This window comes from Onychomys torridus, chromosome 19 (genome assembly GCF_903995425.1).
Source record: "Onychomys torridus chromosome 19, mOncTor1.1, whole genome shotgun sequence".
In the NCBI taxonomy this organism is placed as follows: Eukaryota; Metazoa; Chordata; class Mammalia; order Rodentia; family Cricetidae; genus Onychomys; species Onychomys torridus.
In genome coordinates, this window is record NC_050461.1 from 9,527,349 (window position 1) to 9,541,640 (window position 14,292).

Here is a 14,292-nt window from a genome sequence, read left to right on the forward strand (position 1 = left end):
CTCAAAAGACCTCATCCTGAGCAATGGGTCCTCCTTGCCCTTCCTACCTTTGTCAAAGACAGTCACACCACCATCTGAGCTAGACGGTCCCCCAACACCCAAAACCCACTCTATCATCTGAATTTCTTTCTCCTTTTATTTACATTTTTTAACCTATTTGTTTTAAAAGGTGGAATTTTCGTATAGTTCAGACTGGCCTTGTTCACTATACTGTGTAGCCAAGGATGGCCTTGAACTCCTGGCTCTCTCTTGTCTCAGCTCCCTTAGTGCTGGGGTACAGGTGTGTGCCACTATGCTTAGCTAAAGCTACACACGCGCGCACACACACACACACACACACACACACACACACACACCATTTTTGAGAGAAGCTCTTACTCTTTAGCCCAAGCTGGTCTTGAACTCATGGCCATCTTCCTGCCTTGGCCTCTCAAATGCGAGGCTTACAGGTGCATGCCGCTATGCCAGGCTCCCTTTTCACCTTCAATGGTTGCACATGTGTGACAAGAACCAAGTCTGATACTCAGAAATATCATTGATGTGTAAAGCCAACATTTAGTTTAAAACTATTACTGGATATTTACATGTCAGGCCCTCGATGCTGAGGATGCAGGGTTCACTCATGATGCCTAAGCACTGGGATAGCACCAGGATTAACCCAATGGCAGTAGCTGCTGAGAACTAATAGCCAGGTCTCAATAGCCAAGCAGTCTGTGTTCTAGAAATAACCAGAAACACTGGTTTAGCAGATCCAGAAATCCAAGTTAGGTTCCTGGGAGCCTGTGCTCAAAGCACCAGGTAGTACAGAGCCCTGGCTGCTATGGTGGTTCCAGCACTTGGGCAGTTGAGGTAGGAATCCTGCCACCAGTTCAAGAACAGCCTGGGCTACACAGTGAGTTCTAGCCCAGTTTGGAACACAGTAGTTCCAGCTACAGAGTAAGACCTTATTTCACAGGGGGGAAAAAAGAAGAAAGAAAGGAAGGAAGGAAGGAAGGAAGGAAGGAAGGAAGGAAGGAAGGAAGGAAGGAAGGAAGGAAGAGAAAAAGACACCCAAACTCAGAGCCTTGTTTTCTTTATTTGTTGTTTAAAGCTGTCCTGTTTAATACCTATCCTTGACTCATGAACCTTGAACTTCATTATTGGAAGTACTAGAACTCCGTGTGAAGGACGTGCATCGCACACGACTTCTCCAAAGACTGTCACAGCCTTCTAGTGCAGGACTTAAGACACAGCCAGCGCTTTAGGATTCTCTTTAGGGACGATTTCACCAACAAAAAGTACAGTGAACATGACCCAAAACAAAACACAAAAGGGACACTTGTTTCTAGCATCCATAAGGCAGAATGTTGTCTTATGCAGCCTTAGCTGGGAATTGTCCCCAACCCTGTGCCAGTTATGAATGGCCATGTGACATTAGTGTCACAAACACATTTTAATGAGTAAGCAAAACTGAAAATGTAGAATCTGTGTTTGATAAGTCTTGATTGTTATATGAAGGAAAGGAATCTCTTTTTAAAGATTAAATATATATAATTTGTGTGTGTGTGTGTGTGTGTGTGTGTGTGTGCCTTAGTATGTGTATGTGAATCACAAACCTACAGATACCACAGTAAGCCAGAAGAGGGCATCAGATCCCCTGGAATTTGAGCTATAGGCAGTTGTAAGCTGCCAGATGTGCGTGCTGGGAACCAAACTTGGAAAGGAAAGTCTGATATGATTTGTGGCTCTTGCTGTATACTCAGGCTGCTTTGACAAAGTACAGTGAAGTGTGTAGCTAATAATCAAAGTACTTCTGCTTTTCACATTTCTGGAGGCTGAGTAGGTCTGCCTACCAGCACAGTTGGGAATCTGGCAAGGACCCTCTTCCAGGGCACAGACTGCTGACATTTTGCTGTTCTCTTACATGGTGGGAGAGACACACCTCAGATCTCTTATGAGGGGCGGATCTTGTTCACTAGGGATCTACTTGATGAACCTATCCCTTCTAAAGTCACACTTGCTTAGAGCATCATGTTGCAGGGTGGTTTTCAACATGAGTTTTGGAGAGACACAGTCCACACGGAAAAGGGGGCTGAAAGCAAGAAAGGAGCCAAAGAGTGTTCTCCATCTGGGGCTTGAACTTGGGCAGTCAGTGTAGGTGGGGCAGACCCTGTGTCTTAGAATTAACTCCCAAACATAGACATTATGGAGGTGCTTGGGCAGAACACTCAGGAGTGTCCAACCTTTTGACACTAAAGCATGGCATTGTCATCTACAGAGTTTGTGCTTGGAAACTGCACAACTGAATTACAAAAAAAAATCTGGCTTTAAGTAGGTTGATCATTTTGTGTATGGCTACATTCATAGATATTCTTGGCCATAGGGGTCTCGGGCAGTCTGCAGCTTTTGGGCAGTCTGCAGGTAGAAAGCTGCAGACTATGTTCATACCTACTTGGGCTGAGATATGAATTGGGGAATTATCAGCATGTTGATGATGGAATTTATAGCCACAGAGCTAAGTTTCTTAATAGGAAAGGTGAAGTTTTAAATGTGGAGTCCTCAGGAGTCCTTGGGACTCTGGTGACTTCTCCCCTCTGCTCCATTGACATGATGTGCTCTGTGCTGTTGGCTCCAGGCTCCTTCCTGCGTGTGTCCTGCTCAGTATAGTCCAGATGGCATAGGCCAAGTGTGGCATAGGCCAAGTGCCAACAGGACCTGCTGGCTCCTTTCACAACTCTGTGACCTGTGCAGACCCTTCCCAAGACCTCACACACCCAGCAAACCTCCAAGCAGGGACACAGATCCACTTTGGCAGGTCCCCAGGTCTTTCTCTGTGTGGCTTCTGTTGAGACCCATGAACATATTCATCCGCTAGGTCAAGCCGAAATGTGATCCTTGGCAGAAGAGGATGTTAACCAGACTCAAAGAACGGAAGAGAAGAGACGAGCTGATGCAACTCCAGTCACAGGTTTTGAAGGTGAGAATATAGCCATCGCCTATTATAGGTAAGAAGATTGTTAAATGTCATCCTCAGAAATGTGGGATTTTCTTTCTCTTTAAAAAACACACACACACACACAAAAAAAAAAAAAAAAACAAACCAAAAATAACCAAAGAACAACAACAAAAAATTGATATAGGCTCACTATGGAGACTTTATTTTTGAGCTTTCTTTTTCTTTAAATTTTTTAAACTGATTTTTATATGTATGAATGTTTTGCCTGCATGATAGCTGTTCACCATGAGCATGCCTAATGCTATGGAGGCCAGAAGAGGGTGTTGGCTTCCCTAAGACAGGAATTATAGACAGTTGTGAGCCATCAGGTAGGTGCTAGGAATTGAACCTGGGTCCTCTGGAAGAGCAGCCAGTGCTCTTACCTTCAGAACCAACTCTCTGACCTCTTATTTAGAACTTTCTAATCCAACCGGCAAACTTTAAAAAGTTAGCTAGATTTCAGGAGAGAATAAAAATTGTCAATTCCCAAGTTTGGAAGTACACACATACCTTTAATCCCAGAAATCTGCAAAGGCAGATGGGAATCTCTGTGAGTTTGAGGTCAACCTGGTTTACACAGAGTTCCAGGACAGCCAGGGTGACATCGTGAAATTCTGTCTTAAAAAAAGAAAACAAACAAACAAACAAATAACTGGCATTGGTGGTGCCTTTAATCCCAGCCCTTGGGAGGCAGAGCCAAGTGGATCTCTGTGAGTTCGAGGCCAGCCTGGTCTACAGAGGGAGATCCAGGACAGGCACCAAAACTACACAGAGAAACTCTGTCTCGAAAAACCAAAAAGAAAAAAAATATTCTCAAAAGAACCGGTTTTTTGCTTCAGTGCTGAGCTGTGTGTGGTGTTTGTCTAACGGTGCAGCCTCCTTTGACTCGAACTTCCTCATCTTTGAAACAAGAAGGTTGGATGAAAATCACTTTCCTTGGAATTTACTGTCTCGGTTGCTTTAAGCACAGAGTTCCTCAGTGCTGAGTATGCTCACATTGTTGGGCAGTGACTCTCCAGAACATTCGTGTGCTGCAGCACTGACATTCAACAATTCCCTAGCATCCCTTCCTCCCAGCTCTCTCCCAACAACCACCCTCACTTCCTTTTTCTGTGAATTTGGCTCTTTGGATACCTCAGGAGAGTGTAATCATGCATTACTCAATTTCTCTGTGACTGGCTTACTCAGTCAGTGCAATGTCTTTGAGGGGCATTCATGTTGGAAAATTTGTTAGAAAATACTTTCCTTTCAAGGCTAAGTAATAATCCCTGTATCTACTAAAGTCTATTCATCCGCCTGTTGAGGAATATCATGGGTCCTGTGGACATGGCTATGAAGAGAGGTGTGCAAATATCTGAGGAGTTACCCTTTTATACAAACAACAGCAGACAGCATTCCCCTGGTGATGCTGGGAGTATTTCCACATGCTTCTTGGCTACATGTATTGTCATACTTAGAATGTGCCTGTTCAAGTCCTTTGCCTTGATGTTCATTTTTTACTTAGTAATTAGATTATGTGGTGAAATTACAAAAGCTCATTATATACTCTATTTGGCTTATCAGGTACTTCATATATTCTATTTCCTTTATCAGATATATGACTAGGAATTGTTTTCCTCCCATTCTACAGGATACTTTCTCTTTCTGTTTATATGTCCTTTGAGTCAGAAAAGTTTCTTTAGTTTTTTAATTTTTATTTTTTAAGTTTTTGGAGACAGGGTTTCTCTGTGTAGTTTTGGTGCCTGTTCTAGATCTCGATGCTCTGTAGCCCAGGCTGGCCTCAGACTCACAGAGATCCACCTGCCTCTGCCTCCTGAGAGCTGGGATTAAAGGTGTGCACCACCGCCCGGCTAAGTTTTTTTAGTTTTATGGAGTGCCACTTTTCACTTTTTATCCCCACTCCCAACTTTTGGTGCCAAAAACAAACAAACAAACACCCAACAGTAAAAACATCAACCCATCCAGGGGCTGGAGAGATGGCGCAGCAGTTAAAGCCCTGGTTGCTCTTCAGTGGACCCAAGTCTGTTTCCCAGTCTCTACATGGTGGCTCACAACCACCTGTAACTCCAGTTCCAGGGGATCCGATGCCTTCTGCTGACCTCCAGAGGCACCAGGCACATGGCATACATACACACAGGTCAAATACTCAAATATGTTAAATAAGATAAATAAAGCTTAAAAAAATTTTAATTCACAAAAAATTGCCAAATCCATTAGTATGGAGCTTTTCAGTTTTCTTCTGAGAATTTTGTACTTTTAGGGCTTAACTTCATGTCTTTAATTCCTATAAATCAACTTTTACATACAAGAATAAAACTTCATTATTCTGCATGTGGCTATTTGGTTTTCCAGCACCATTAATGCAGACAGTATCTTTTCCTACTTGGTGGCCTCGGCATCAGTGACCATGTGCATGGGGGTTTACCTCTGGGCTCTGTTGACCTGTGGCCTGTCCTATTTCGATTCCCATTTATTTCTACTATTTAATTCTGACAAAGGGATTGTTACTTAGCCTTGAAAGGGAAGAAATTGGTAACAAATTTTCCAACATGAATGCCCCTCAAAGACATTGTACTAAGGAGTAAGCCAGTCATGGAAAAGTTGAGTGATGCATGATTACACTCGTCTGAGGTATCAGAAATGCCATACTATTCTGACTGCTATTTATTTCTGACACTTTCTAAACTTGAGTGTGAGTTCTCCAGCCTTATTCTTTTTCAAAATTGTTTGGCTCTTGGGGGTTCCTTGAGATTCCACGTGAATTTTATGATGGATCTTTCCTATGCTTGGAACACACATCTCTGGGATTTTGAGGTGATTGGAATAGGTGACCTTTAGAATTCTTTGTGATATTAAAATGATGCAGTAGTATGCATGTCATTGGTAGGTAGTTCCTGGGACATTATTCAGTTCTTTATCTCCAGAAGAGAGGGGATGTTTATTCACCTGCTGCATGTGGGCATCTTATGGCAATCCAGGAAGAGAGAGACCATTAGTGTTCGCACCCAGAGCTGACAGGGGTTTCTCTTTTCACCGGTGCACTTGTGAGGACACTCTCTGATCTTGTCCTGGAGGCTGCCTCTGAACTTGAAATAAGCTGGCACGTATATCTGAATTTATATGGTGTCAAATAGATGCATATATTTGGGTAATCATAATGTTTGAGTTTAAGTTAGTTACTTTTTAACATGGGGTCTCGTGTGTCCTAGTCTGGCCTCAGACTCACTTATGTAGCTAAGGATGGCCTTGAACTCTTGATCCTCTGGCATCCAGCTCTCAAGTGCTGGGATTACAGGTGTGTACCACCCATGGCAGGTTCATGAGGTGAGAGAGACAGAGCCTATAATTGTATGCATGCTAGTCAAGCACTCTATCAATGAGCCGTGTCCTCAGCCCTAATGGTTTTGAAAGAATGAAGTCCCACTTAAGGCTCCTTCTAGATTCTGAGAAGGATCCAGGGGCCAGTAACATGGTTCAGTTGGTAGAGGTCCTTGCTTCCAAGTCCGACAACTTGAGTTTGATCCCCTGGACCCACCTGATGGACAGAGAGAACAAACTCTCATAAATTGTTCTCTGACCTGCACATACATGCTGTGATACCATATACACAGATACACACACACACACACACACACACACACACACACACACACACAAATAAATAAATAACTGCAGTTAGAAAAACAAGAAACGAAGGGGGCCTTCTTGTGTCTACTAACCATTTCTTCTCCTTGCTCTACTTAAGATTTCTGACCCTGTGAAAGTCTTGCAAGTGCTCCAGGACCATGCTGAGAAGACAGTGACTATGGTTCCACATCGCTCATCTTTCACAACTTCTCAGGCTTTGCATCCGTGCAACTATGATCAAGTCTGGCAGAATATTTATAGCAACACCAGGCTCTACCAGGTAGGACAGGAACACACGGTCTGTTTGCCTTTTCCTCCCTTCCGCCCTGTGTGCCACCTTTAGGAATTCACCTTTTGCATCAAAGCTCTCTTATCTACGCAGATTAATTATCACAATCAGAAAGAGGAGCATACAGATGTCCTCAGTATCCCCCTCATTCTACCTGCCATAGGCTTCCACAGATCCACACCAGCAAGGCTGCAAGTTCTCTGCTGACGAGAGCTGAGAACCCAGCAGTGGAACCCTTGTGTGTTGTTGTGGGACTGCGGGACTTCGGGACTGCGTAACAGCATGGGCTGCTATGGGAAACACCAAAAAATAAGAAGAGTGTGAGGTCTAGGTGTCACTGCGCTGCAAGGGACCGGGGTTAGGAGCGCTGGTGGCACTTGAGGCCAAAGGGGACTGGGTGGCGGCAAGTCGAGGGCTCAGGGTGAGAACTAATGGTGGCTGGGCTACGTGTCTGGCAGCAGAAAGCCTAAGTTAAGGCAGCTGTGTGGGAAGCTATGCTGGAAATGAAAGTGCCGGAGGCTTTCCCTGGCCTTTGCTGGGCCAGAGGAGAGGAGAAACTGGCATCTTAACTTCAGCTCTGCTCCTTCCCTGGCGGGGGTGGGGGGTGGGGGAGTAGGGAGTGGGGGTGGATGGGAAGTCAAGTCAGGTGGGATGGGGTGCTGTCTTCTCTCATCAAAGCTGTGCTGAAGGCAGTCTCCCCAGTGTTAAAAAGAGGGGGAGGGAGGAAGCCAGGCGCTGTGACTCACACCTATAATCCCAGCACTGTGAAGACTAAGGCAGGAGGTTTGCCAAGAGTTCCAGGGCAGCCTGGGGTACAGAGTGAGACACTGTCTTAAGAGAAATGAGGGGAGGGAGGGAGGGGGAGGGAGGGAGAGGGAAGGGCAGGGAGGGAGGGAGAGGGAAGGGCAGGGAGGGAGGGAGGGAGGGAGGGAGGGAAATACTTCCTCTGTTTATTTGCTAACTTATGGATGTTATTCTTGGAATTGGCCAAAGACAGACAAACATGACCACTGTGTTTTCGAGTTGATTTATGGTTGATAGATCATAAAGAGGCTTAGAATACTCATAAATGTTCAGATTGGAACTTGAGATAGATAACACACACACATCACTTTACAGATTAGCCTGCCTGCCTGTTCCCTCCTTTCCTCCCTCCCTCCCTCCCTCTCTTCCTTCCTCCCTCCCATCCTCTCTACCTTCAGCAAGATTCCCCCCCCCCCCCCCAGCCTGGAACTGTGCTGATCTCCAGGAACAGTTCATACTCAGTCCTTGCTCCCAGGAGGCAGCACACAGAAAATGAATACACACGGACATGCAAGTGTGTCTCTGACCTGTCAGCACCACGAGGAAAACTATGGAGCAAAAAACAATGGTGGAGAGGACACACTAGGCCCAGCTCCATCTAGGGTAGGGTGTGTGTTTGAGCTAAGACCTGAGGGATGAAGAAGAGCCAGCCACACAAACCTCCTGGAAAAGATCTTTCCGAGCAGGCTGGAAGACAGCGCTGTTTAAGAAAAGAAATTCTGAGTCAATAACCAACATTGTTTTTGTGCTGAATTTTCCCATGAGTCATAATTTGTGACCTCTGCAAGTATTTCTGTCACTTTATCAAGTTCCACATGGACTCACATTACTGTTCTGAATGTTGAGTAGCAGTCAGGTGAGGTCAGGATTGGGTAAACAGAGGCCCTTGGGAGGGTGGGGCCCTGGCATGTGGGCATGGACCTGAGGCTTGGGTGTAGTTTTGCAAGCATTGGGCTGTCAAGCGCCTGGTTAGCGTCTGTGTGCGGGTCAGCACCCAGACTCAGAAGCTGGCAGGTGGCAGCTAAGAGCCACGGCAAGCATCTTTCTCAAGGGCGGGCCGCACAGTCTTAGCTCACTGTAGCGCAACCTCAGAGGGAAAGCTGATTGTCAGTAAAGCTTTCTTCAGGGTTTTCATTTTTTCATAAAATGATTATTTTTTTACAGTTCGAGGCTTACAGAAGAGCTGCCAAGGGTTCTCCTGCCACCCCCATGTTAAGTTATTAGGGTGCATCTGTCAACTAAGGACCAACCCTGGTGCACACTGTCAGCTAAGCCCAGTGCAGGCAGATTTCACCCACTTTCCCAGGGAATGTCCCTCTGCTGCAGCCTTTTCCCAGTACCCCCTTTCTGTTTGGTTGATCTGCCAGGGCTCATCTGCCTTCCATAGCTTCCCAGTCTTTCCTTGTTTATCACACCCTCCACAGCCTTTCCAAGTTCTGGCCAGGCACATTGTAGAAGGACTCACAATGGGGGCTTGTTTCCCTCATGGCCACAGTATACATGTGTGTGTGTGAGGGGGGAATAATCTCATGGCCATTGTGGGGGGGGGGAGAAGGAGGGGGAGTGATCTCATGGCCACAGTGTACATGTGTGTGTGTGTGGGGGAATAATCTCATGGCCACAGTGTGTGGGGGGGAATGAGGGGGAGTGATCTCATGGCCACAGTGTGTTGGGGAGGATGAGGGGGGTAATCTCATGGCCACTGTGTGTGTGCGTGGGGGAATGAGCGGGGAGTGATCTCATGGCCACAGTGTGTTGGGGGGAATGAGAGGGGGTAATCTCATGGCTTTGCATAGGGACTGAGGACTGAGCATGTATTTCCATGTTGGCACAGCAAGCCTTTGCTGACTGAGCCATCTCCCTGTTCTCTCTGCCGTTCTTTTTAATAGTATGCCTCTCTGTTATATGGTACAGGTTACATGGCCACCCATGAATAGCTCTAGCCAAAATCTTCTCTTATTAAAAACCAAGACTAGGAACTAGAAAGACAGTTCAGCTGATAAAGTGCTTGCCGTGGAAGCTGAAGGTCCAAGCCAGATGTACTGGCTGGTTTTGTGTCAACTTGACACAAGCTGGAGTCATCAGAGAGGAAGGAGCCTCAGCTGAGGAAATGTCTCCTTGAGATCCAGCTGTAAGGCATTTTCTCAATTAGTGATCAATGGGGGAGGGCCCAGCCCGTGATGGGTGGTGCCATGCCTGGGCCAGTGGTCCTGGGTACTATCAGAAAGCAGGCTGAGCAAACCATGGGAAGCAAGCCAGTAAGCAGCACCCCTTCATGGCCTCTACATCAGCTCCTGTCTCCAGGTTCCTGCCCTGTGAGAGTTCCTGTCCTGACTTCCTTTGTTGGTGAACACTGATGTGGAAGTGTGATAAATAAACCCTTTCCTTCCAAGTTGCTTTTGGTCATGGTAATTTTTTGCAGCAATAGAAACCTATCTAAAACACTGGGCGTGGTGTACAGATTTGACATCCCAGCACCAGGAGGTAGATCAGCCAGGTTTCTGGGATTTGCTGGCCAGTCAGTCTAGCCTAATCAGTGAGCCCTGAGTGCCAGCGAGAGATCTCCAAAAACAAGATGGACCGCTCCTGAAGAGTAACATTCAAGGTTGATCTCGGATCTCTACACACATATGACCCAGCCCCCATCTCTCTCTCTCTCTCTCTCTCTCTCTCTCTCTCTCTCACACACACACACACACACACACACACACACACACACACACACACACACGAGAGAGAGAGAGAGAGAGAGAGAGAGAGAGAGAGAGAGAGAGAGAGAATACAATGGGTCCAAGCATATGTGTTCTTGAAAAATGTTTTATTAAGTATTTTTTTGTAAAGTGAACCATGTAAAAGACAAGAAATGGGATGGCTTTTATATAAAAGAAGTCAATAAAACAAAGATTTATCTGGTAAAAACAGTTACTTGTTCATTTGCTATAGAAGTCTACATTTTCATATGCTGGTTAGGTTTAAGACACTTTTACTGACATATCTACTGTGTTGGATCATGACATTTACTTTATGATGACCTGTGATTTTGTTAGTAACATAAATGTTTACAAAATTGAACTAATACTATTTTTTGATAGCACAAAAATGTGAAGGATGATGGTCTCTTGGTGGAACCCAGCAACGACAACGACATTGCAAAAATACATCTCAGCCAAAGCTCTGATGGGTCTCTCAAGCAGAAACCAGAGACAGGGTAATTACATCTGATTTACATCGGTGATTCCTGGAAATGGATTTAAAACTGTGGGGAAAACTGAGTGACTGATGAGTGTGTTGTTTACATGTTATCTCAAAAACATTTGAAGTCAAAATGAAAGCAGAGCTATTAACTTGGGTCCATTATCTGAATTCATGTTTCTCCCCAGGACTGTGTCTTTCAAAAGGGTAATTGCTTAGTAAAAAGACTTTTTATATTTATGCATATGGAGCAATTATTTTCCTTCCAGAGTAGCTATTGAAAATCCCCTTCAGTTCAGTCACAGACTCCACGGGATGTGCAGATTTTCTGAACTGTCTTGAGGTGAGATGTGCTCATACGATGTCTTTTGTGTGCTAAAGATACAACTATGCCGTGACCCTCCAGCTTCTGGGCTTGAGTGATGGGATGGAGCCTGACCAGAATCCTGTCCTGCTGAGAGGGGCCTATTTATCCTTCCTGTGTCTGCGCCACCTGCACATCCGGGAGCTACAGGTGTGGGCACGATGGCATGCCTGGCTTCATGCCTGGAGATGTCTGATTGTCTAGAATATGGGGGTTCCTACCTTTAATAGCAATGCACTCATTATTTGATTTTTGTTTTGTTTTGTTTTGTTTTTCCAAACAGAGTTTCTCTGTGAAACAGCTCTGGTTGTCCTGGAACTCATTCTGTAGACCAGGCTGGCCTCGAACTCACAGAGATCCACCTGCCTCTGCCTCCCCAGTGCTGGGATTAAAGGCGTGCACCACCACTGCCCGGCAACTCTTTGATAGTGTGTGTGTGTGTGTGTGTGTGTGTGTGTGTGTGTGTGTGTGAGAGAGAGAGAGAGAGAGAGAGAGAGAGAGAGAGAGAGAGAGAGAGAGACCAGTCCCTTCCAGGGATGGTACCTTCCTTTCCCACAGTAGAGCTGCCCCCCTGAACTCCCCATCAGGTTCTGCTCTGTAGGGCAGGGCAAAGCACAGGGCGATGTCCTGATTCTATTCTCCCTCTCTTCCAGCGCACCTGTCTAGGAGTTCTTAACTACTTCAGATCTGTGGAGCGAACTTTGACAATTAACACTTCAGGCCTTACCTTGGTTTCAGGGAACCTGGTCCCCACCGTGAGAGATAATTCTTGGATAAATATGGCAAAAGGAGGCTTGGGCACCTTGCAAGGCCTAGGAGCTCACCACTATGTCCATGGGACACCTGCTGAGCACAAGGTGAGCTATTCGTCTGAGGTTCTATGCCCTGATTAGTGTGTCTTCCAAACCACGCTTTCTTAGCACTACAATCAGTTAATATAGTGAAGTAATAGGTGGGGAGTCATGTTAAGCTAAATAAACCTGATTGAGAATAACCATTTGGAAGTGGGAGCTGGGGGATGGGGACCAGCAGATAAGAGAGGGCAATGAGGAGCATATAAAAATGCTGAGCAGGGGTACCTGAGTGTGGGGACTCTGGGTAATCACAGCATGGGAGGTGAGCAGGGGTACCTGAGTGTGGGGACTGCTGTAATCACAGCATGGGGAGCTGAGCAGGGGCCTGAGTGTGGTGACTCTGTTGTGATCACAGCCTGTGGGGAGCTGAGCAGGGGTACTTAAGTTTTACATTCGCTTGAGCTGTATGTGCACCGAGACCCTATCTCAAAGCTAAGCTAATAAACACACCCTGACAGTGACCACGTGAGCCCAGGAGAGCAGAGTGGCTCTGAAGCCAATCGGAAAGGAAAGAGTTGATCCACAGGGTAGTTGGTTTCAAAGGGAGTAGAATGTGAGAAGTCCTTCCCTCTCCTGGCCTGAGTCTCACATGTCCTTACAAAATCCTTACAAGACTCTCTCTGACAATGTGACGCATACCTTTTTGTTTTCAAGCCTTTCAAAACAATGCTAGATTAAGCCAAATGTGGTGATGCATGACTATAATCCTAGCACCCTGCTGAGGTCCAGGTAGAAATATCTGGAGTTCAGGGTCATCTTCCCCTACATGGCTGGGGGCCAGACCTGGCTACCGGAGACTTTCTGACCCCTCTTTCCCAAAGGATACTAGATTAAGCCAGGCATAGTGTTTCATACACACCAGTAGTACAAGTACTCCAGAGGTGAGGATCATGAATTTGAGCCCGTCCTGGGTTGCATGGTGGGACTGTCTCAAAAAAGAAGAATTTAAAGGCCAGCAAGATGGCTCATTGGGTAAAGGTGCTTGCTTTTAAGAATTATGACCTGAGTATAATCCCAGGGCTAAATGGTGGTAGGAAAACTGCCTCCTGTAAATTGACCTCTAACCTCCATACTTATGATAGGTATATGTGCATTTACATACTCTCTATGGCATGAGCACACACACACATACAATACATAAATATCTTTATGAATTAAAAATTAAGGAGAATGAAAGTAGATGGACAAATGTCAAAAATAGAACTTACTTGGCTTTAGACGAGTCATATTCTGAACTGTGGCCCCTGACATAAGCCTGCCGCACCTATAAGACAAGGAATTTTGTTAACTGCCGCCTTACATGTACAGAGCCTAGACACGTCTCTCTGGGCATAGGAGCATAATTTAAAATTTCCTACGTTTGTGGTGATATATTGTGTCCTCCAATATATTGTACATCCTAATAAACTTATCTGGGGTCAGAGGACAGAACAGCCACTAGACAGACATAGAGGCCAGAAAATGGTGGCACACGCCTTTAATCCTATCACTTGGGAGGCAGAGATCCATCTGGATCTCTGTGAGTTCAAAGCCACACTGGAAACAGCCAGGCATGGTGACTCACATACCTTTAATCCCAAGAAGTGATGGCAGGAAGCAGAAAGGTATATAAAGCATGAGGACCAGGAACTAGAGCTGGTTAAGCTCTTAGGCTTTTAGCAGCAGTTCAGCTGAGATCCGTTTAGATGAGGACACAAAGGCTTCCAGTCTGAGGAAACAGGATCAGCTGAGGAAATGGCGAGGCTGAGGAAGCTGTGGCTTGTTCTGTTTCTCTGATCTGCCAGTGTTCACCCCAATACATGGCTCCAAGTTTGTTTTTATTAATAAGAACTTTTAAGATTCGTGCTACTTACATTTAAACATGCTCCATTTAAAGCATGTGAAAAAAAAAGTGTGGAATTAATTTTAAAATGGCCCATGTAACCCCATGTACAAGACACATTATTCTTGCATATAATCAATATTAAAAATCAGTGGTGAGATAGGACACATACTTTCATTTGAAATCTTTAGAACCTGGCTCATATCATCTACAGAAAGCGTGTTGGCTTGAGGTGAGGGTTTTCTTTTCCTCACCCAGTCACTTAGAGTCTCCCACTCAGTATCTAGGACAGCATTCTCTTCCGCCTTCACTAGACTCCAACTTCTGCTCCATCACTTCACTCCTGAGCTTCCTTCCTCCTCTGAG

General features: G+C 45.5%; 1 protein-coding gene across 1 annotated transcript in view; it reads left to right on the forward strand.

Annotated features, from left to right (window-relative positions):
- Positions 1-14,292, forward strand: part of LOC118570606 — a 173,289-nt gene that overhangs the window by 38,602 nt on the left and 120,395 nt on the right. Inside the window, 5 exon segments of the mRNA XM_036169266.1 lie at positions 2,855-2,956; positions 6,720-6,881; positions 10,787-10,902; positions 11,268-11,400; positions 11,904-12,107. Of these exon segments, the coding sequence (XP_036025159.1) occupies positions 2,855-2,956; positions 6,720-6,881; positions 10,787-10,902; positions 11,268-11,400; positions 11,904-12,107 (717 nt within the window).